Raw genomic sequence first — 22,345 nt, 5'->3', positions numbered from 1 at the left:
CCTCCCCTTTCTCCCCCATATTCTCCTTTCCTTCCTGTTACTTTTTCCTTCTCATCTCTTCTCCCTACCCCTCCCTCTTTTCCGTTTCTTTTTGTCCTTTATTCCATTTACTATACTGCTTATTGATCCTGCTGCTGAAATCTCATTCAAATTTGAGTCCGAAAAAGTGGTAAAATGAAGAACACATGTATAGACTAATAACCTGCACTAGTTTTCATTGTTAGATTTTAAGTTTGTATTCATTATAAAATGTAAGTTTAAAATTATTTATAATGTTTAGATATTTTTATTAGACATTGGAAACTACCCTGAGCCTGAAAAGAGAAGAGTGGTATGCAAATCTAATAAATAAATAAAATAAACATATGCAAGGGTCTGGGTTCTAATGTCCTGCTTTGAAGTTAAAGTTTCATGGTAGTGACTGTTTTATAAGTCTGTGTGTGGCACCACTCCATGTTGTACTGAATGTGATGATCCTACATCTACCCATCAGTCAACAAAAGGGGGACTTCTTACTTACAGGATTCTCAAGACATTTAACTTTAAATGAGAGAAGAGAAAAAGAATTTAAAAATATTTACTGCATTTTAGGAGCCATGCTTCTGTTGAACACAGCTGAACATTAGTTAAAGGGGAAAAGATGGAAAACCTGAGGAGAATGGGGACTGGAAGCTTTTGGAGACTAATTGTCTGGAAATTACAGCAGGAGAATTTATTAGGAGATTGCTTAACGCTAACAGAACAGTTTATTATAATCTGGAATATGAGGATAAAGTAAGCATCAAGGTACATGTACCATGTGGTATGCATTTCCCAGTTTCCTGCCACCCCATCTGCCATACAGCACAGGAAGGAAACTGTAAAAATACTGTATCCGTTTAGTAGAATGTATCGCAACTGTTATAGTCAAGTTCCTGTGCAGATCCCACTGAATAGAATAGAAGCTGAATACTACCAGTGCTTAGCTGGCTGGGAACTGATTATAATTATTTACATTGTGCATAAAGAAATCTGCTGATTATTTTTCCGAGAGTATGAATTATTTCAAGGTGGATGGAGCTGATCTTTAATATGCCTTCAGTTGCTTTGTCTGTATATACTCATGATTTAAGATGATAACCTCTCATAAATATTTCTTCTTCGCATTGGCTAAGAATGTATCACTTTTTAAACATTTCCTTTGTGGTAACCTTTGAATCTTTATGTGTGATGACTTCTCTGAATATCATAGGGAACTGAACTGCTAAAATCCCAAACACCACTTTGAAACTGTATACTTTGCAATATCCATTTATGACTTCAAGTCTGTTTATTGTACCAAGCTTAGAGAATTTAATTAGATCCTTATGTGAGGAATGCTCAGTAGATTCTATTTTTATGTTGCTTGTAAACAAATGTTTTTGTTTAAATGTCCTAAAAGCAATAATTCAGAATTTGCATACTTGTACACAGCTTAATATTGCAGCTATTACACCAGCAAATGACCATTTTCATGCAACAGATTTGAAGTTATTTGCCCTGTTCATACTGCAATCATAAATATACAACTGTGAAGCAAGGCCTATTTAATAAATGACCCACTTAAAAGTCATGGACCTAGGAATGGAGTGTTAGGTTTACACATTGCCCACCTTATTCTTAAGTAAGGAAAATTCAGAATGAATGTTGTTAATCCTTTTTTAATGATGGCAAGAAAGTTCCATTTTACTAGGTAAGAAATTAGACTTGCTCAGAGTTATCTGGAAAAAAACAGTTTAACTAGAATTTGAACCCAGGTTTATTCCACTGTTCATTAAATGTTAATTAATTAATTAATGTATTTGTGTTGCGTAGTTTGACTGGTAGTTTAACAGTCAGTACCCTTTGTTCACTGTTTGTTTCCATGTGTTATTCCCATTGCCTGTCTTATTAACATTCATGTTCCATACAAGTTTACTTATTTTTCATCTTTGTTACCAGCTACTGTAAATTCCACTACTGCATCACCCACTGTCACCACTAACATGCCTGATACTAATAGAACCGATAAACAAAACAATGGTAAGAAATTCAATGTTACATTTTCTTTATGTAACTTGAAGGTTTTATTGCTTTTTTAGTTAACTTTTGTGACATTATGTGTGTCAGATGTAATGTGAAGAGAAATTCTGATTCCGCTAGCAAAGTATATGTAAGTGGAAGGAAAACTAATCATAACTAGGCAGGTGCCTTTTATTTTAGGCAGGTGCCTTTTATTTTATTTTTTATTTTTATTATTATATTTATATTTTGCCCATTGCTGGCCATAGTTTTAGTTTAAGGGACTTAAGCTAGTTTAGTTTAAGGGACTTATCGGAATATTACTATTTTCATTAAATTTCTATTACGTTACATAAAATTTATTTTATTAAAATTTAATTTATTGTTTTATTAAATTCTAAATAGAATCATAGAGTTGGAAGAGACTCCAAAGGCGATCAAGTCCAACCCCCTCTCATGCAAGAACACATAATCAAAACACTCCTGACATATGTTCATCCAGCCTCTGTTTAAAAACCTCCAAAGGAGGAGGTTTTTAACACTCTCTGAGGCAGTGAATTCCACTGTTGAACAGCCCTGACAGTCAGAAAGTTTTTCCTAATGTTTAAGTGGAATCTCTTTTCCTGCACCTTGAATCTATTACTCCATGTCCTAGCTTCCTAAGCCTCTCTTCGTAGGGCATGGATTCCAGACCTTTTACCATTTTGGTCACCCTCTTCTGGACACGTTCCAGCTTGTCAATATCCTTCTTAAATTTCAGCACCCAGAACTAAACACAGTATTCTAGGTGAGGTCTGACCAATGCACAGTAGAGTGATACAATTACTTCCGTTGATCTACACACTATACTCTTATTGATGCATCCCAGAATTGCATTGGCCTTCTTGGCTGCCATATCACACTGCTGACTCATGTTCAGTTTGTGGCCTACGAAGACACCCAGATCCCTTTCACATGTACTGTTGTCAAGCCAGGTGTTACCCATCCTATATCTGTGTGTTTCATTTTTTTCTGCCTAAGTGAAGAATCTTACATTTATCTCAGTTGAAATTCATTCTGTTAGTTTTGACCCAGCTCTCTAATCTGTCCAGATCATTTTGAATCGTGCCCCTGTCCTATAGGGTATTAGCTACCCCTCCTAATTTGGTGTCATCTGCAAATTTGATTAACGTGCCCTCTATTTCATTATCCAAGTCATTGTTAAAAATATTGACTAGCACTGTGCCCAGGACAGAAACCTATGGCTCTCCACTACTCACTTCTCTCCAGGATGAAAATGAGCAATTGATGAGCACTCTTTGTGTTTGGCCAGTCAACCAATTACAAATTTATCCAACAGTTGCATTATCCAAACCACATCTTTCCAGTTTGCTTAGATATTTGGTGCTGACTGTGTCCAAGTTTTGGATAACATTGGTAAACTGGGTCCTAGAGCCAGTGTGTGAAACATTTTAAGGCAAAGGTAGAGTTGGAAACCCCACCAATACCAGTAATTACCTCTGAGGCATTGTCTGATATAAGTATACTTATAAAGTGCCGAGTCAGACTATGACAAGGATAGAAAAGGAGGCAAGTGTAGAAGAGAAGGCAAAGAGCTTGAATACACACAAGGCTGAGGATGTTAAAATAATGTAGATTCCTGGTGGGATCTATATTTAAAATATGAAATGAAGCCCCAAATGTAGAAAGCCTTCAAATCACCTCAACATAATCATATAAGAGCAATATTTGATAGCAATCAGCAGGGTGACACTACCTGCAATCAAAAAGACCCTTGGTGAAAAACTGGAACATCCCGCATATTTTCTATCTAGTGCATTGCCCCTCCCCCACTATGTTTTTAGATTTGGGACTTTTGTAGTGACCTGTATTAGTTTAGAATTACTGATGTTGATTATTGTATGTTTTTATCTTAGGGTGATTCCGCATGGGCCAAAAACAGCAGTGTGAAAACGGTATGAAAACAGTGTAAAGGGGTTTAAAATGGTGTAAAAGAGTTTATACCATTTTCACACCATTTTCACACCGCTGTTTTTGGCCCATGCGGAATCAGCCTTAGTATTATTATCGGTTATTCACCACTCTGAGACTGACTTTGGTTGAGGGCAGGGGGAGGGGGGAAAGTGGGGTATAAATTTAACAAAAAAAAACAAAAATGAAAGAGGACAGAGCAAGGTCTTGACCACCACCAGGTCCTACGTACATTGCTAAAGTATTATCAGAGCTTGTATATAATGCATATCTTGTTATAATCTTGTCGCAAATTGTGCACAAAACTATGTTTCTATTTGGATTTTTAAAAATTAGATCCTACATGAGTAAGTCAGTGATTTTATGTTTTTAACAAAAGTCTGTTCTATGTGGACTTGAATTATTTCTATAGGCTTTTTTTAAAAAAACCTTTTTTCTAGTGGTAACGGGGTGTGGAAGAATTTGAGAGCCAAATTAAATCTTGGATCATTTAAGTCAGTGGAAATTGCACACATTCACAATAAGTAAAATAAGGCTGGACTATTCAAAGGTATATTTTATCTAAGAAGCCTCTGTTCATTGGCTGAACTCAAACCTAATGAAACATAATGCAGTTCCCACTGAAATAAATGAGAATTCCGTTCCTCTCTCAATCTCCTTGCTTTGCCTGGGGAAAGTTAAGTTAATTTTCATAAACGTTTTCTATCTATTAACTATATGGCTTACTACATTCAGACCTGCAGGAATTGAAAGATCCTGCTACTGTGGCCTTCAGAGTGAAGAGAAATTCTGCAGATTCTTCTCATCCACTACTGCATGGACAGGAAGATTCTAAAATAAGAGGGGTTAAAAACATAGGAATTATCTCAACCCCAATAGTATGGCCTGTGAAGCAGAGACCTCTACATACCAGTAAATCTATATCAGCTGAGGACCAAAGCCCAGATAGAAAAAATGCCCCCAATTATTTTTTCCTAACTACCCCTGAAATTATATCACCTGTTCCTGTTGAAACTCAAGTTAATATCTTGGTTGGGTCAACAGCATTAGCGTACATGGACCACAATTCTTCCATAAATTATTCAACATTTGATAACACTTCAGGGCATTCTGGTAGCTTACAAAGTGAGAGGGGTAATCCAAGAGAAATGCCAACTATTCCTCTTGGTCATATCAGAAACATGTTCCTTCCTCTTCAATGGAGTGAAAGTATTCACACAGGACCAATACAGACTTGGGCTTCTCAGACAGAACATACTAAATCAGATTCAGTATTTCCTTCTCTGGTGAGCCAAGATAATCTTTATGGATCTGCAAAAGAACAATGGATGTTATCTCCTAACAGCAATGTATTGTCTTTTCTATATAAAAATACTTACAGTGTATTACAGTCTTTAAGTGCATGGAATGAAATTGAATTTTATGGTCATCTCATTTCTGAAATTCCAGAAGAAAATCATAATTCTCTTTCTATCCAGTCTTCTTCTTCTGCACTTCCCAAGGAAACTAATCTAGGCTTACTTGAAGGATCATTTGAAAATGTCTATCTGGAACCCACCAAGAGGTTTCTGGAAGATGTTTCTGCCAGGAATGGCTTTTTTGTCATGGATGATCTACAGCCTACAAAATCAGAAAACTACATCAGAGGACACAATTCTGTACAGTTTAAAAAACAACCATTAAAACCAAGTGTAAATCCTTCTGGTTCTTTACAAAACATGAAAGCCTGGTTTCCAGATGTTACATCCATCATCCAACCAACTGAAACTCTTCTGTCAGTGGAGTACAGCACAGAATTGCAGAATTTATCAGCAGTGTTATTAAAAACAAGAGACAGAAGTTCAGAAGTGTCTCAGACTATTTCTATTTCGCATTTGTATCAGGAAATGTTGAATGTGGCTACTTCTGAAGATAGTTTAATAATGTTTAAGCCTCTAATGGAACAACTAGAACCTTCATTTGAGGAGGCCTCTTCTCCAGAAGATGAACTTGAACTCCTGACTACATTTATTTCTTATATCAATCATATACCTGTTTCTTTAATTGCCTTGGAAAATAGCAGCTTGAACCCAAACACACTTCCAGGACCTAAACTTTTAAAAGACAATATATCTCATGATTCAAATAACTATTTCCTCACAACTGATATTAAAAATATAGTTAAAATCAGCAAGTTCTGGAATCCAAGTTACTTAAGTCTTCCTGTACACTATGTAGAGAATACACCTTCATTGAGAAATTGGATTTTGGCACAAAAGTCAGTAGAGCTATTTGAGAGATCTTCACAAAAGTGGTGGTTCCCGCTTAGTCAGCCATTTTCTTTCCTAGAAGAGAGAAGTCCCTTTTCCATTTCTCCCCTACAAACAGATGATCTCTCAGTGCAAACAGTCACTGATAAAAACACAATGGGCAAGAAAGCTAAAAAAAATAACATTTCTGTTCACAGGTTAGAAAAAGAAAGAATGATATTTAGTTCAATTGCTCCACTGTTCTCATCACAGTTTTCAGAAAGAACAGTAAAAACACCACCATGGGAAACAAGAAGAGCTCCTTTTCTTAACACAAGTGTGCGCATAAATTATGGCTCTTCACTTCATTTTCCTTTGACTTCATTGGAAATACCTGAGATGATTCATCCTTCCTTGCATTTACAAATAGATATTTCTGAAATGTCACATGTAACATTCACTGATGGGTTGAAAGGCATTGCTGGCTTAACCAATCAGCAAAGGTTGGATGAAACAGCACTTGGCTATGTGATGAATACCTTCCCTTCTCATGGTGAAATATTAACATCATATTTTGAGCCTTCATGTACAGAAAGTAATCATCATGGCTGCACAAAGGTTACATCTGAATGGAGTCCAGGCATTGATGCTGTAATATCACAGTCTCAAAATATGTATGAAGACATACAGAATAATCAGTTCTCAAGTACTTCTGATGATATTAATAGTAAAGAATACTCATTTGTGGATAGTGCTTTTGTAAAAAAGCAAATTCCTTTGATGGCTAATCTCCTCACAGGGACATGGCCTTTGGAATCAATACTAACTCACACTCTAGAATCCCAAATTGTTAACTTCTCAGCAGTAAAGCTAATTTCTACATCTTCAGTCTCATATGCTGTTCTAAGTGACCTTAATCAAAATTTACCCAACATAGATTATTTGTGGAAGAAACAGTTAAATGTTCAAACAAATCCACTGAATGAAAACTATCTAACTGAAAATGAAAAACAATCGCTGGAAGATCCAGAAAGCAAACTTATTTCTTCCATTCTTCTAGATGATGTAGATGGTGATGTGGATCATTCAAGCAGTAATTCTAATAGATCTGCAGTTTTAGCAAAAGAATCAGTCCAGAAGGTAAAACACTTTTCTGCCCAGCATGCTAACAACACAGGATTGTCGCCTTTAAATCCTAGTAACATTCGGGTTACAGATTTGTACATGTGGATAGTTTCCACATCTTTTGAAGATTACTTGGATTATAAAAAAGGGGAAACCTACTCTTCCCTTATGGAATCAACTGTGGTTTCAGTAGTTACCAATGCAATAGATCAATTATCTTCATATGTTGAACATATTAATCATTTTAATAAAAACACATTAAGGAGCACAGAAGTAATTACTGGAGCAACATCCCATCATCCTGTCTTACATCCCCAAAGTTCAGCCTCACTATCAGAACCTGAAATGTCACCTCGTGAACAACTGCTGGCCAGTGTACTGAACGGAGCAAGCCAAAGTACTGCACCCTACACAACTCTGCATCCCAGTACCACCTCTCCCAAATCTGTTTTGTCTTGTTTTTTATGTAACTCCTTCATTGACTGGGGCTGCTCGTGTGGACCTGAGGTCAACCACAGTATGTCAAAATGTGAAGCTAGATGTTGAGAAAAAATCATTCCATCTGCTGTGATTTATAGAATGGATTTAGAAATAGTTGGGGCTAGATTAGAGTCATATTTAGTATAAGCTTTAAAGTAATTGAACTAGATTAGGAATGCATTTATACTATTTTAGAAAGAATGATTGTAATATATAACTTTAGCATTTCACTTCAGATCATAGCTAACCTACAATTCTGAGGAGACTTTTATGACAATTAATCAAATGTCACTGATTTACCAGCTCTATCCCTGGCATTATTTAGCTTTATTTGTATACTGCTTTTTCACTGACAGCAAGGACATTAAATGAATCACAGAAACTGTGCAGCCTTTGACAGTATATAGTATATTCAAGTAACATGTGTGAGCATCATTCCATGCTGCATGTTAGTATTCACATTGATCTGCTGTCCTGTATCTCATACTTGATCCAGGATCCACATCTTGGAGTCTCTGAACACTTCCTCATCTTTTGTTCAGTGGAGAATGAAAGGAATAGGAGATGCATACAAACTACTGCAGCACTGTATCTTTGATTTTGGCTGCTATAGTTTTTTCCAATGATTATTTTTATTTTAGTACATGTCCAGAATATATTTTTTTAAAATATGAAAACTATTCAATATAGGCAGATGTAAAAAAAATCTTTCCATTGGAGCTAATTTTTTTGTTTCTTAAACTGGGCATGGACATGTTGTAACTGTAACGCATGTTACATAATTGTAAAGAAAAAAATTATCATTGCTTGGAGCAAAAAGCAAGACCTTTTTGGTGTCATTCTATAGTCTCCTGAGGATAGCGAGGAAGCTATCATCTTCTGTACTAATTTTACTGAAACACGTCATTTGCTGTCTGGTGGTGGATATTAAACACTTTAGTTCTCCTCATAATTATAAATAACATTACATTTGATTCATTTAAAATGTATTTACTGTATTATCAGCCAATTTAAGTAAAAAACTCCCTTTCACTGATATGGGCCCCTTCCGCACACGCAAAATAATGCGTTTTCAAACCACTTTCACAACTGTTTGCAAGTGGATTTTGCCATTCCACACAGCTTCAAAGAGCATTTAAAGCAGTTTGAAAGTGCATTATTCTGCATGTGTGGAATGAGCGATGGAAACAGGATTTACTCTGAGAAGTTTTTCACTCAACACTAAGGGCTCACAAATACCCATGTATTTCACTCATCACTAAGGGCTCACAAATACCCATGTATTTCACTCATCACTAAGGGCTCACAAATACCCTATTGTAACCAATCACTCACCACTAAGTGATGATTGAAGATCAGTGTTGTGAGATCCTTAAAACAGTCTAATGAAGTGATGGTGATGCATTTATACAGAACTTTTAAAACAGATTGGTTACAATAGGATGACAATTATTATATACTAGTAGAATCCTCTTTGAATAGCAATATTTGTAGCTGATACAACTTTTGTGGAGGGACAATTTAGCAGTTTACTGTGGTTTTGGGTTGAAGATATAGCCCAGATTGTGGAGCCAGGATGCCACAGGCAGACACAGAGAACAGTGTTGGGCTCTGATGTTCAGCTCCATGCCTGCATGCTGCCTCCGAGCTCCACATGGAACTGGGAGCCAGCAGGCTGGTGCAGTGCTGAATGCTGGCTCCAGAGTGGCCTGAATTCAGGATCTGCTTTTCAGATCCCTTTAAACTGCCACCTTGGTGGGGGTTGAAACCCCCCTAAAACACCTATATGCACTCAAATTCACATGAGTGGGTCTTTCCCCCTATTCTTCTCACTTCTCATGCGAAGGGTTGTATTTCTGTTTACTTTCCACACCTAATGGTTAATCAGAACAGCAGGAAGTTTCTGCTTTCTTTGTTGATTGATGTGCTAGAACAGTGAATGTAGAAATTGACATATATCTGATTTGCAGAAAGAGACAGAGATACACCAGTGAGATGGAGATTAATAGGAAAGCCTGTGGTTCATCAGTGTCTGTCATTTTTCCCATGTTTCATGCATTGTAACTATTGCCTTCAAATAAAACTATTTCTCCCAAATACCTGTTTTTCACATCCCTCCCTTTATATCTTTAGGATTCGTCTGTATATCACTGAGGCCGTTTCCGCACGGGCAGAATATGGTGGCCTGGGGACGGCAAAAACGCCGCCGCCATTCGCACAGGGGGTGCAGCTGCTTCGCAGCCGCACCGCCCTCGCGCCGCCCACCCGGCGCTTCCAGAGTGAAGCGCACTTTTCAGCGTTTCCAGAGGGAAGCACACTTTTCTAGAAACGCCGGCTGGAAGCCGCTGCCATGCGAACGGCAGCGGCTTCCCGTCGCTTCCCTCCCCCCCCACTCCCTGCCTTCACTCACCTGCTCTCCGGCCCTCCGGGGCCTGGGGACACGCCCCCCTGCTCTGCGACACAGGTGCGCAGGGCAGGTGCGCAGGGCAGGGGAGGCGTGTCCCCAGGCCCCGGCGACATGCCAAAGAGCCGGAGAGCAGGTGAGTTGACCGGCGACGGCGCCCAGTTGACCGGCGACGGCGCCCAGCGGTGCCATCTTCCCGGTTCTTTCTGGGACCGTCCGCATGGATTAGGCGTCAGAAATGGATTAGGCGTCAGAAATTAGGCGTCAGAAAGGCAGCAAATTAGGCGTCAGAAATTAGGCGTCAGAAACGCCGACCCAAGCCCTTCTGCCTCCGTGCGGAATGGGCCTGTTAGAATAGTATAGGTGCTACCAATTCTGCTTGTAACCATGTACTTTTGGAATAAGCTTTCACATTGTTCTTCAACTGAAGGGATGTCATTTACAACTCAGCCATGTCCTGACCAGGGGTGGTAATTTGGTAAATCTGAATCACCAAAAACCCCATTAAAAATTATAGGGTTTTTTGGGGGGGGCTTTATTTTATTGGGGGGGGGAAGGCTATTCAGCAGAACAGAATTAGCCTGCTGCCAAAAAAAGCCAAATAGATTTCAGCTTTTGCTGGCTTTTCCAATTGCCAGCTTTGCAGTCTGGGAGGGAGCTGGACTGCTCTCAGAGTGGAGAGCTCTGCAAGCAACTCCGCTCCCTCCAAATGGACTTGAGAAGCAGTGCCGGGAGAACTGAAATTTTTCAGGGTCGGGGTTTTAAAACCTTTTTTTTTTGTAACAAACCTAATAAAGTTGATGGGATATTCTCAGCTTTACTGAAAATTTCTACATTTTAAAAACCTGAACCAAAAATTTACTGAGCACAGTAGGTTTTTTATGATCAATCCTAGTCCTGGGCCAAAGCAGATTGCTTCAGTGATACCAACATCCTTTGAAAACTTTGAAAGAGTAGCAGTTTACTATGGTTTGGAGATGAAGAGATAGCACCTGATGGCAGTGGCAGAGACCTGCTCATGTGAAATTTATTTTAGTATAAAACTGCTCAAGTTCCTAGAGCTATAATTTTTACATTAGGTAAGAACTACAATTTTTACATTAGGCCAAAATTAGGCTTGTATTTATTCACATTATTATTGAACATTCAACAACATATCACTTACATAAGATCAAATCTACATTTTTAGATACAGTCACTGACTAATTTATTATTGGTTCAGACCCACAGTGTTAAAATTGAGTGCTACATCATTAGACTAAGAGGTGGAAGCATGACCACCTCAATAACTGGATCTATGTCAAGCAATACACAAGATATTAAATTTCAATCAATCTATTTCATGGGATGAGTAGTTAATACTAGGGATGCTGTGAATTTCTCAGTAAATCTGTTTGACACTTAAACTTACCTTGTTCATTATCCACAATCACTGTGAGCTGATCAGGGATAGGTTTAGATTGCACCGAGCAACTCAAACATCTGTCAAACAAGTTTGCAGTTTCCTCTGGGTTAGGAGCCAACTTATAGCTGATAAGATCAGCTTGAAGTCCAGGTCTGGCCCTGCCCACTCAGCAAGATACCTACATAGTGAAGTTGCTTCTCTTCCCTCCAATCCAAGCTGGACAGGACAGATACAAAACTTCTGGTTTCTGCAGAGCAAACAGGAGTTGAAATCAAGCTAGTTTCTATCCTTTGCTCTGCAGCCTAAGCCAACAGTTTGGAGTGAAGAGAAGCAAAGAAAAGTTATCTGGGCTTCTAATAATCCCACACATGCAAAACACAAATGTGTTGCTTCTTGGCAAGTCTAGTAAGCAGCAATATTTCGGGATGGCAGATCAGAAGAATCCAATTTCCAGCTGGAGTTGGCTTCTGACTGTCCACGCCCCCCCCCCCAAAATTGCTGGATACAGAGCAAAATTTTCTCTGCAGATCAGAGGTCACTTCCAGTTGATTTCCTCATCAGCTGGGAGTTGGCTTCTGAAGACAAAGAATACTGTTCCTGATAATACACACAAAAAAGTGAAGATTGGGACATTAATAACTGGCAGATTCTCAAGAATCCTTAGTCAATGACCACTTTTAATTGGTGCAGTGCCAAAGGTCCTATTACAATAATCACAAAGATCATAAAAATAGTCCAAGGAGAATTTATACTTGCTGATTTTAACAGAGATTCTTCCAAACATCCTCTGCACATCATGATGTTAATTTGCATTTTGATGTGAAATGTATAATCTACTTATTTCATTATGCTAAATATTTTCAGAACCAGCCAGGTGTATAAACTATTCTAAAATATGTGCCTTAAACCTTTCATATGTCTTTTTAATGGATAGGGGGACTGTTCTACAGAATTGCAGTTACTGTCTACAATTATAACTACGATGAAGAGTCCAAAGTTCAAAGTACGGTTGCAGAATGGGTAAGTTAGGATATGTTCTAAGGATCTTCCAGTATCTTTCTACATGGTGTAACTATGTCTGCATCATTACATTTTACAGTTTGCAATTAAGATATAAATATATATTTACTATTCCAGACTTGAAGACTTTTAGATTCTTTGCTAAAGTATGTTTGTATATGTGTATGTACATGCAAGGGAAGCTCTTCTGCTTCCTGTATTTGAGATAGATTCATTTTGAAAAGATATGAAACTTGAATTACATGATAGCAGCAATCCTACACTTTTTTGTATTAAGAAATTAAATTGCATAGTGATCCCTTTGCTACTTGCATAACCTGATGCTGCTAGGATTCATATTGGTGGTGTGGTTGGGAAGGAGTAGGTCTTAACTGGAATCTTGTGATTACATAGAGGCTGCTTCTATCCCTGCTGTTCTGGTCATCCTCATGGTCTATTTACAGTGTCATGAGGGAATTACACGTACAGAAGCAGCTGCAGAATTCTGTGAAACTTAATATAAATGGAATGTGCTTCTTTGCCAACATTTTCCTGACTTTTCCCACTGTTTGAAAGTGAGGGGAATGCCTCATCCCTCTTTCTCTCTTTAGTACCTTAGACAGAAAATATCTTTTGGGGTGTCTAACTCCTTTTGATTAAAAAAAAAAGAGTAATAAGAGTGACAACTTTTTTGTTTTATGCAAAAACAGATGAGTTCCCAAGAGGCAGTGGTAAGACCGCTCTTGAAAAAGACATCTCTGGATCCTTTAGATTTGACTAACTACCCCCAGGTTTTCAATTTGTTATTTCTGGGAAAGGTAGTTAAGAGAGCAGTAGCAGAGCAGCCCTAGGTGTTCCTGGATGAAACCTCAGCATTGGACCCATTCAGTCCAACTTCCAGCCTGGACATGGAATGGAGGCTATGCTGGTCACCCTCAGGGATGAATGCCAGCTCTAGCTGTATTGAGTCAGGTCAGCACTACTGTTATTGTTAGATCTAATAGCACCTTTTGACATGATCGTTTATGATCTTTTGACTGACCGCTTTGCCACCCATGGGATTTGGGGTACAGCCTTACAATGAGTGTCCTTGTTTCCCCAGGGCCAAAGACAGCAAGTGGCAGTTGGGGAAGAGGTGTCCCAGCAGTTCTTTCTATCCAGCTAGCCTCAACCAGGACCAGAGCATTTTCTTCTCTGGCCATGGCCTGGTGGAACTCTCTGTCAGCTGAGACCATGGCCCTGAAGGACTTAGTTCAGTTCCGCAGGGCTTGTAAGACAGAGAAGTTCCATTGAGCCTGTGGTTGAGGCAGCAATGATTTTCCAACTAGATGGTGTCCCAATCCACCAGTCCCTACCCTCCATTCCCCCTGATGTGATCTGGAATGATATGGGGAGGGAATTATAAGTTAAAATTTTAATTGGCAATGTAAATTATATTGGAAATATCAGCACCATAAGAATTGTAGGAATTTTAGATGATTATTACAGATTTTAGTGCCGTATGTTTTGAAATTTTTGTTTTGTACATGATTTCACGGTGACGCGTAGTGAATATGTCTTTGACTATTGCTAGCTGCCATGAGCCTGGTCTTTGAGTCAGGAAAGGGCAGAATATCAAATCTAATAAAATAAAAAAATGTTATAAGGGAATAGGATCCATAAAGGTTTGTCAAAATTAATTTTTTACAAAAGCAAAAGTAACAAGGTTCTTTTATGGCTTGTGTTATCCACATCCCCCTTGCTGATCAAAGTTTAAGGTGTCTTCTGTTCGAAGGTGGAGTCAATATTTTGTGGTTTCATGGGCTTGAGGAGGCAGACCAGTGGTATTGTATCAATGTAGCACCTTCTGTAGGTTTGTAGAATCCTTCCATTCTCACTTGCAGTATTCACTAAACATGCATTCTATGCTTTAACTTTCCAGCATGTGATTTCTTCTCAGAAGGCATACACAGAAGGTCCTAAAAAGCTGATCCAAAATTATTGTTGTTACTTAACAATTCAATAGTTTGAAATGAAGGTAAAACAAGGTATACCTTCATACCATCTCATATGTAATTTTCTACATGATTTTCTTTCTATTTTTCAGCTAAATCACACTTTTCAGAATTGGAATTATACTGTATATGTTGTCAATGTCAGGTAAATATCCAATATCTTTAGAAAGCAAATACATTGTTAATATCTTGAATGGAAAATTCTTTATTTTTGCTCATGCTTATTCTTCTTGCCTTTGCAGTATTACTCAGTCAAGCACTGTGAAGGAAGGTCTAAGAAAAAAGAGGAACTTAGATTCTCAAAGGTAAAATTGTAGCAGATGATTTTGACAGTTGCTCAAACAACTTGGGTAGTCTTGCTAATTTCATCAAGTGTTGAAATACTGTTTTTGGCATAAGTCCATCTTTTGGCATAAGTCCAGCAGCAGTGGCGTAGTGGTTAAGAGCAGGTATATTCTAATCTGGAGGAACCGGGTTTGATTCCCCTCTCTGTCACTTGAGCTGTGGAGGCTTATCTGGGGAATTCAGATTAGCCTGTGCACTCCAACACACCCCAGCTTGGTGACCTTGGGCTAGTCACAGTTCTTCTGAGCTCTCTCAGTCCTACCTACATCACAGGGCGTTAGTTGTGAGGGGGGAAGGGAAAGGAGTTTGTAAGCCCCTTTGAGTCTCCTTACAGGAGAGAAAGGGGGGACATAAATCCAACTCTTCTTCTTCTTCTTCTTCTTCTTCTTCTTCTTCTTCTTCTTCTTCTTCTTCTTCTTCTTCTTCTTCTTCTTCTTCTTCTTCTTCTTCTTCTTCTTCTTCTTCTTCTTCTTCTTCACAGCACAACCACTTTGACCGAATATGACCTGATGGCAGCATGAGATGGGCATCCCCATTGTTTCTCTAAGTAGGGATCTTAGATTTGATTACAGTTTCCTTCTAGCTTATTGTTTCCTAGCTGGAAACAAAAGGAAGGGGCAATTCTTGGATGGAAAGGAATGGTACAATTGGCTGCATAAACACAGTGCATGTATTCAGTTACCTTCTTTACACATATATACACTGTGTTACGGCTGGACAGGGGAAGGGGATTTGGGATAGGATTCTCCACCAGCTGCTAAGAGTGTAACAGCACACGTTTAGAACTTTAAGTAGCACAGGGGAACAAAAATAAAACTCACTTGGCTGCGAGAGGGTGGCTGTCGAGATCTTTTGGACTATATCTACGGGGAGTGAATTCTAGCAAAGGATATTCCACAGAGAAGCACAGAGTCCAAATTGAATGTAAACGTTTTATATGAATTTGGTGCAAAAATACATACACACAGTAAGGCACAAGAGCATATACATTCAAGTTTCCTAGTATATAAACAGGTTTGAAAAGATAGATTTGGAAGATAGAGAAGGGAATGGGGTTTTTTACAGGGTAATACGTTATCTAACGATTCTAGGAGTAGACAAAGTAGAAGGCAGGGATTCCACGCCAGCACAGAAACACCAACAAGACCAAGGGAGGAACATGTGGCAATGAGCTCCAGGTGAACTAAACTTTTATAGGGCAGATCGTTCCTTGGCAGGAAAAGGAACCAATCAGAGCAAGTTTTACTTCTGCAGCATCTGTGCTGGATTTGGGGTGCTGACTTCGATGAGTCAGCTCACCTTTCACTAACCCCGTGACAATAGGGCCAAATTACATTATCAAGCTGATGAGGGAGGGCTGCAATGCTCCCATGCAGATTAACCCTCAGGGTCACTGCCCAAGATATTCAGATTTTGGCTGAGACCTTTAGACTTGGGAGAGGTGAGGCTTTTGGGAGAACCATTACAAAAGGAAGGGAAATGCAGAGCAGTAAGTATTTGCTGCTGACCTGTGTTTCCAATGCAAACTAAAGAATACAGTATCTGCTGGCAGGCTGACTTTCCATATCCTTTGTCTTTAACAGTTTCTATAGCAAGGTGTGGTAATCAAGCATGCTAGTGACTCAAATGAGACCTCCAGTTTACCAGGAGTAACTCATTATCTTAATTCCGTTTTTGTTAAAGTAGTTTTGACCTTTAGCTTGTGGTCAAGTGATCATGCGACTACCTACACCCAGAGGAGTGCTTTTTGACTTCTTCCAACTGGCTGTTGCCATTATGGTTTTAAAGCAAGAAAAATAAATAAAAATAAGTACTAATATCACAGCAGGGTTACAACTGGGACAGTTAGGTAATTTTAGAGATATGCCCCAACCTGCCCCCTTCATAATGAGAGCTAACTAATTTGAGAAATGCTGACATCCATACTAATTTAACTCAGATTTTCCAGCTGCCAAATTTCTTGCTGGCTTAGATGATAAATCTCAATCAGTGAAAATTCTCACCACAGTGTATCTGCTTTGAGTGATAATGGTAAGAGGTAGCCAGGAGGAGAGGAAATTCTTCCAATGTCATTATTTATTTCTCTACTTTTTCCCCTCTCCTCTTCTGTGAATTGACCTCAGCATGGATGTAAAAGTCACCAAGGACCATCAGTCATGGGGGCTCCACAAACATGCCTGAAAGCAACTCAGCTAGCTCAGGGGCAGCTGGGCATTGAGGCAGACTGTTCATAGACAGAATCCCCCTCCTATCACAGTCACCCATGCTCAAAACAGGTAGACTGTTGGATGAGGTACTTCAATAGATGGATGGAATCATTGTAGATCTCTGTGACCCTACCTTTTTGCCCCCCTGGTCTAGCCTACTATACAGAGAAATCTGGAGGACATGGCAGAGACAGATTCATCTAGCCAGGTCTCTGTAATACATGCCAGACCAGCCTCTTCATCCAGGTTTAATTATTGCAATGCTATAATTTACTGACCTGGCATTCAGCAGCAGGATCCTAAGGCCTAGGGCAGTGGTGGCGAACCTTTGGCACTCCAGATGTTATGGACTACAATTCCTATCAGCCCCTGCCAGCATGGCCAGTCAGTTCCAAAGCAACATGGGAAGAAAACACAGAGAAACATCTCCCATATTACTGCCAGAAAAGTTCAAAATACATTTATAATTTTCTTAACTTACAAAAGCCAAAGTTGCTTCATATAGTACTTCCAAATAATGTATTTATCCGTGTACATTTTCATTATTGGCCAAAAATTTAAATAGTCCCTTTCCTTCAACCTTCCAGTAAGCCTGGAGATTGAGATTGCTAAACATTTGAATTGTTGAAACAACAGGAGATGTGGCATGAAATGTAAAGCTTCCCAGAAAAGCAGAAAAGAAATGAAACATTCATCTTGCAACACTCGCCAATCTGCATCAAAGCAATAGAAAGGGTACACTTCTCCTAGTGTACTAGCCTTGCATGCTGGTGACGGATGTATGTGTACCAAGTCTCAATGTGCTTGGTTTTATCTGCACCTGGAAAAGTAATATGACTGCAGAACATATTCATTTTAAATAGCTTGTCATTAGTTAAATAGAAAAGGAAAAGAATAGTCAGTTTGTTTTTTAATATTTCTGTGTGCTTAATGTTTTCATTCCAACAGCTCTCCATTTTCTGTTTAGATCAAATAGTGTCCACTGGAGAGCAGAGTGGAAGAAATCGTTCAGATTTGTTATTGATGATCATGGCTTGTGTTTATCATAGTCCTCTCTGTACCTTATATGCAGTTATCATTTGCATATGTATTTATTTACTTATTTATTTAATTGACCCCCCCCTGCCCTTTTTGACATCACAGTAATGCCACACATTTCTGTTCCTGCTGCTGCTGCTTTTCTCTGAAAGATCCTACAGATCCTAAGTGTAGGAATATGACCAAGATTGGGTCACGTGGGTAAGATACATGTCTTCCTAAGGGCTTTACTGCTTCCCTGTGTGAATTCCCAATTTTATTTTTGCCAACAGCTTTGCAGCCTTTGTAATATGTAGTGTTGTCACTTACCAACTCAATAGAATGTGCTTTCTCCTACTTCCTTACTGGATAATAATCTAGGCCCATATTGTGTTTATTCTTACTACAAGGCCTGGACATTCTAACTACTGATTAACTGGTAACCCACTTAAATAAAATCATTCATCACTTTTAACAAGCTGTTTAAAAAATAATTTTCTAAAACTGTTTACTCAAGATGTAAATCACTAAAGCAAAAAGTCAGCTTATGATTTTATTGCGTGCAATGAATTCAAAAGGAATGTTATCACCAGTGTTAATAGGAAGTGCTTACTTTCCTGCTATGTTGTATTATTGTTATAGCTCAGGAAAGGTGAAATAAATTATATAGTATGTATGACCCTATTGCTGTATGGCAGCTTTTCAGGCATTTGGCCATTCTTGAGGGAAGGGAGAAAGATACGGCTCTGACATAATATTACAGAACAGTATTATAACAAAGACTTTATAATCTGTTTGTTGATTTCAGTATTGATACCAAGCCTTTCTGACAACTTGAGGCAGCTTTTGCATTAAAATTTAATACAATGAAGACTTCTTCCTAAAAACTGTCTCTAGCTAAACCCTATTGAATGCCCCATAAATGGGCTTTGCAGTGCCTGCTGACGATCCCAATAGAACAACCCTCTTGTCTCTTCACAGAACATGATGCAGGCAGTGCTCATGACTAGAATCCCATTGTCATGATCGTTTGCTTCCTGCTCTCATGTCGCTGATCACCTGTGTGGCAGGGTGGTGAATTAGAGGATTAGGAAATGTTCTGATGCTTTAAAACCCTGCCTTCCACACAGGTGATCATGGTAGCACAGCCTAGCAGTACCCATCACGATACCATTCATAGTTGTCCCCTGAAAATATGGGGGAAGGAGGCATGTTTGAGCCATGGGCCCTACATTCACTGCTGCCCAGCAGGGCCCAGCTTCTACTTGCCCCTTCTTTGCCTGCTCTCAGGCTGTAGGTTCCCATCTAATTAACTGGCACTCCAGTTCCCAAAGGATGCTGGTTAACACAGCTTTTACTATATTTGAGAAAACCACTATTTTCTGTTTTTATGAGTATGGGAAAATATTCCCTGCAGTGCAATCCTAAGCAGAGCGTTGAAGTCAGGGGGCTTAGAAAGGTGTTATTCTGTTACTTAAGAATTTGTGAAAGAAAATGTCAGTAGGCTTTGTAACTGCTTCACAACTAGCTTTTAAAACTCAATATTGCCTATAATTAAGTAGTACATGCCTCCTTCCCCCACATTCTCAGGGGACAGCCATGAGTGGTATAGTGATGGGTACTGCTAGGCTGTACTACCATGATCACCTGTGTGGCAGGCAGGGTTTTGAAGAACCAGAACATTTCCTAGTCCTCTAATTCAGTTTCTAGTCCTCTAATGAGGGGAAATCATGATACAACATCTGATTAGACTAGTTTTTGTTCATTTTTTAAATGACTACTTATATCAGTTAAAGAGTATGACAAGTACTGCAGGTGAAAACTGTTTCAGAACAGCATCATTCTTGGAACAGTAGTCCAGAACTAACAGTGATTTTAATAGGTGATCTACAAATCTTGAAGGGAGCATTCAGAATATTTGAGGGCAAATGAGCGGCATACCATGGGGTGTCTGGAAAGTTAGGTAGCTTTTTGTCTCCACTTGTAATGGCTTTTGACAATGCATGGGGGTATTTTATGCTGTTCATCTTGCTCTGAGAATAAAGTTGCAGATTCTACATATCTAAAGTCAGCTCCATCCCCAGGAACACCTCTGAAATGTCCCCGGTGTCCTCCTGGACACCAACCCAGCTCTTTGGGCTGAGCTGTCTTCCAGGTTGGGTGCCGTCAACGTTCATTGCACTTGCCCACCTCCCAGTTTGCCCTCCCCACTGGCATTAGTGGCACTTAACGCTGGCAGGGTGGCTAGACACCCAGTTCCACAAAGCCCACTCAACCCCCCCCCTCAATGAATTAGGCTGTAAAGGTTAAGAACCAGTGATCTAAAGTAATCTGCATTATCTGTGGTACAGGTGCCCCCAAACAGCTTTTTATAATACTTTAGCATTGTATATGGTTGTATCAAAAACAAAACAGGAATATTTGTTCAGCGTATGTTTAACACACATATATTTCTGCTTATAATCAGTACATTTGTGAGGTCTTAGTTTTATACAATTGTATTACGTAAAATTTCCACACACTAGCACTTGATAAAATATATTTTATAACAGAATTTAGCAAGTATAGGAATCAATTTCTTGACAGTTTTAGTATATTTTTTGGAAACAAATGAAGTTGGGTTTGATATATATGAAAAAGTTACCTCATTTTTATAGTTGGTACATTCCATCATAACCCCCTGTGTTTTTGTTTCTTTTGGTTTATTGAACAAACCGGAATATCTTTTTGGTATGTTCTACTGAATATGTAGAACCATGCAACATTTCAAAGCTACACGCTTCTCCTAGGCAGCTAACATAGAATGCCTGGCCAGTTTAAGCAAGTGCCTAGTCCATCCCTATTGTTGTACTTAAATTAGAAGTATAAATTTTCTAAACAAATGAGTTCTGCCCCAAACATTGTTTCTCTGATTTAATAGTATTCAAAATATGCTAGTGGACCAACTCCCATTCCAAAAGGTTGGAAGGCATAGTCTTGTGCCAGTCGTTCTATCATAATGATTTCAATCTTCTTCAAATGATCTAAAATAACTCGCCAGATTAGTTGTCCATAACTTCCAAATAACTTTAAAAACTACCAATCAGTTTTGGAAGGCTACAACCTTGAGCAAGAAAAGAAACTTAGCTCTTATACTTGCAGTTGTTTTCATGCTCAAAATTGCACACACAAGACACTGTAATTTTCTCCTGAAAAATATATATGTATTACTATTACTACTAAAGACCAAAGATTAAAGATAAAATCATTCAGGTATTTTGTGCACTGGTGGGGATTTTTTTTAAAAAAAATCTGTTCACATTTAGTTCACATATTAACCAGAGGCTGTCAATAAGCTATCCCATGAAAAGGGCAGCAGGATCAATAATATTTCCTCCTTCTGTTAGACGAATAGTTGTGAAAGCAATGATGCCTCCTCATGCCCTGATATTCTCTTGAATCCTAGACTTTTAGCAATCATTTTTAGCAACAGTATCAAGAATCTTTTATCAATTCAAGCTGCAGTGAAAGTTAAAAATCAGAAGACACAGGGGTGCATCATACTATTTTGTTCATCTGTTAAGCCCTTGACTGGTTGTAGGAGAACTGCCAGGAAGTCTCCTTCCACTGGGGGAAGGCTTCATGTTTGTCTGAGCAAACTGGGAGGATAAAGATCTCTCAGCTTCTGCATGTCTGACTTCTGCCATTCACTCTTCCCCGCCTACTACAAGCCCAATGTTACTTTCAGGTATTTCATTTTCTTCTGTATCAAGTTTTTGTCAAGAGACTTTCATGATTATTAAAGAGGCAGTGGTCCGCCCGCTCCTAAAAAGACCGCACTTAGATCCTGGAGATCCGGCCAATTACCGCCCAGTTTCTAATTTGCCATTCTTGGGCAAAGTAATTGAGCGAGCGGTGGCGGCTCAGCTCCAGCGATTCCTGGATGACACAAACGTACTGGATCCCTTCCAGTCTGGCTTCCGCACTGGTCATGGGACCGAGACGGTGCTGGTCACTGTTGTGGACGACCTCCGACTACACTTGGACAGAGGCGGTTCGGCGTTGTTGGTGTTGTTAGATCTCACCGCAGCGTTCGATATGGTAGACCACGACCTTTTGGTCCACCGCCTCGCTGGTATCGGGGTTCGAGATTCAGCCTTAAATTGGCTGCT

General features: G+C 39.1%; 1 protein-coding gene across 2 annotated transcripts in view; it reads left to right on the top strand.

The window, feature by feature from the left end:
* ADGRG6 (adhesion G protein-coupled receptor G6) overlaps positions 1 to 22,345 on the top strand; it is a 131,265-nt gene that overhangs the window by 63,203 nt on the left and 45,717 nt on the right. Inside the window, exons 6-9 of one of the 2 annotated variants that reach the window (XM_048489551.1) lie at positions 1,960 to 2,040; positions 12,567 to 12,652; positions 14,718 to 14,770; positions 14,868 to 14,930. In XM_048489551.1, the coding sequence (XP_048345508.1) occupies positions 1,960 to 2,040; positions 12,567 to 12,652; positions 14,718 to 14,770; positions 14,868 to 14,930 (283 nt within the window). The remainder of the gene's footprint in view (positions 1 to 1,959; positions 2,041 to 12,566; positions 12,653 to 14,717; positions 14,771 to 14,867; positions 14,931 to 22,345) is intronic. The other variant, XM_048489559.1, reaches the window with a different exon arrangement.

The sequence above is a fragment of the Sphaerodactylus townsendi genome, linkage group LG01 (assembly GCF_021028975.2).
Source record: "Sphaerodactylus townsendi isolate TG3544 linkage group LG01, MPM_Stown_v2.3, whole genome shotgun sequence".
Lineage (NCBI taxonomy): Eukaryota > Metazoa > Chordata > Lepidosauria > Squamata > Sphaerodactylidae > Sphaerodactylus > Sphaerodactylus townsendi.
The sequence above is the reverse complement of the archived record's forward strand: the minus strand, read 5'-3'. Positions and strand labels throughout refer to the sequence as shown.